Here is a 1,043-nt window from a genome sequence, read left to right on the forward strand (position 1 = left end):
TTTTTCCTAGTCAGCCTTCATATTTCCAGACGGGTCTCTGGAGAGATGAGAAGTGATGGATAGGGAAAGAGGGGGGCGGAGTGTCCCGGGGGGGCCTTGGCTGGACTGACAGGATTATTGTACAAGTGACTTAAGTTCTATCACAGCATGGAGCAGTCCAGAGGAAAAGATTAGAGAAAAAAAAAAAATGAGTAGTGTAAAACATAATCGGTATGTAGTGGGTGTAGATGTCTATTGAGGAAGGAGGTGGGGAGATGTGTGGATGTCTTGTAGGGATTTCCCTGTCATATAGTCGGTGTGATGATGGAGTATATAGATCTCTTTGTATAGGAGGATATGGTGGCTCTGAAAAGAGCCTTTGTGTTGGGATTAGTAGTAGTTCGGAGTGTGTGTCTCTCTACGCCCTCTCCCCGCGGATGCGGCGTGCCAGCTGGATGTCTTTGGGCATGATGGTGACCCTCTTGGCGTGGATGGCGCAGAGGTTGGTGTCCTCGAAGAGTCCGACGAGGTAAGCCTCAGAGGCCTCCTGCAGAGCCATGACGGCGGAGCTCTGGAAGCGCAGGTCGGTCTTGAAGTCCTGGGCGATCTCTCGGACGAGGCGCTGGAAGGGCAGCTTGCGGATGAGCAGCTCGGTGGATTTCTGGTAGCGGCGGATCTCTCGGAGAGCCACGGTGCCGGGCCTGTAGCGGTGAGGCTTCTTGACTCCGCCGGTGGCCGGGGCGCTCTTGCGGGCGGCTTTGGTGGCCAGCTGCTTGCGGGGAGCTTTGCCTCCGGTGGACTTACGGGCTGTCTGCTTGGTTCTCGCCATGACTGCTCAGTGCTTCGCTGATACAAGGAACGTGAGCTTATGCCGCTCTGCAGCGCTATTTATACACATCTCCAGCCCTCTGATTGGACAATGAGAGCACACCCCTCCTCCTCATTGAAAAGCGCCTTTTTTTTTTCTTTTTTTTTTTTTTTTTTTCAAATTGCCCGCCTAGATCTGCACGTTCTATTTTTGCAATAAATCGCTATTTTGTTTTCCCAAATCCAAAGTAAAATCT

The 1,043-nt window shown here is 51.9% G+C and overlaps 1 protein-coding gene across 1 annotated transcript; it reads right to left on the reverse strand.

Annotated features, from left to right (window-relative positions):
• Window positions 1–397: 397 nt before the first annotated feature.
• Window positions 398–808, reverse strand: LOC141126461 (histone H3). The gene has a single exon (XM_073612403.1). It carries the CDS (start codon window positions 806–808, stop codon window positions 398–400), a length of 411 nt encoding a protein of 136 aa, XP_073468504.1.
• Window positions 809–1,043: the final 235 nt, after the last annotated feature.

The sequence above is a fragment of the Aquarana catesbeiana genome, linkage group LG02 (assembly GCF_042186555.1).
Source record: "Aquarana catesbeiana isolate 2022-GZ linkage group LG02, ASM4218655v1, whole genome shotgun sequence".
In the NCBI taxonomy this organism is placed as follows: domain Eukaryota; kingdom Metazoa; phylum Chordata; class Amphibia; order Anura; family Ranidae; genus Aquarana; species Aquarana catesbeiana.

Coding starts and splice junctions, on each gene's coding strand:
- LOC141126461 (XM_073612403.1), bottom strand. CDS start 808: ATGGCGAGAACCAAGCAGACAGCCCGTAAGTCCACCGGAGGCAAAGCT.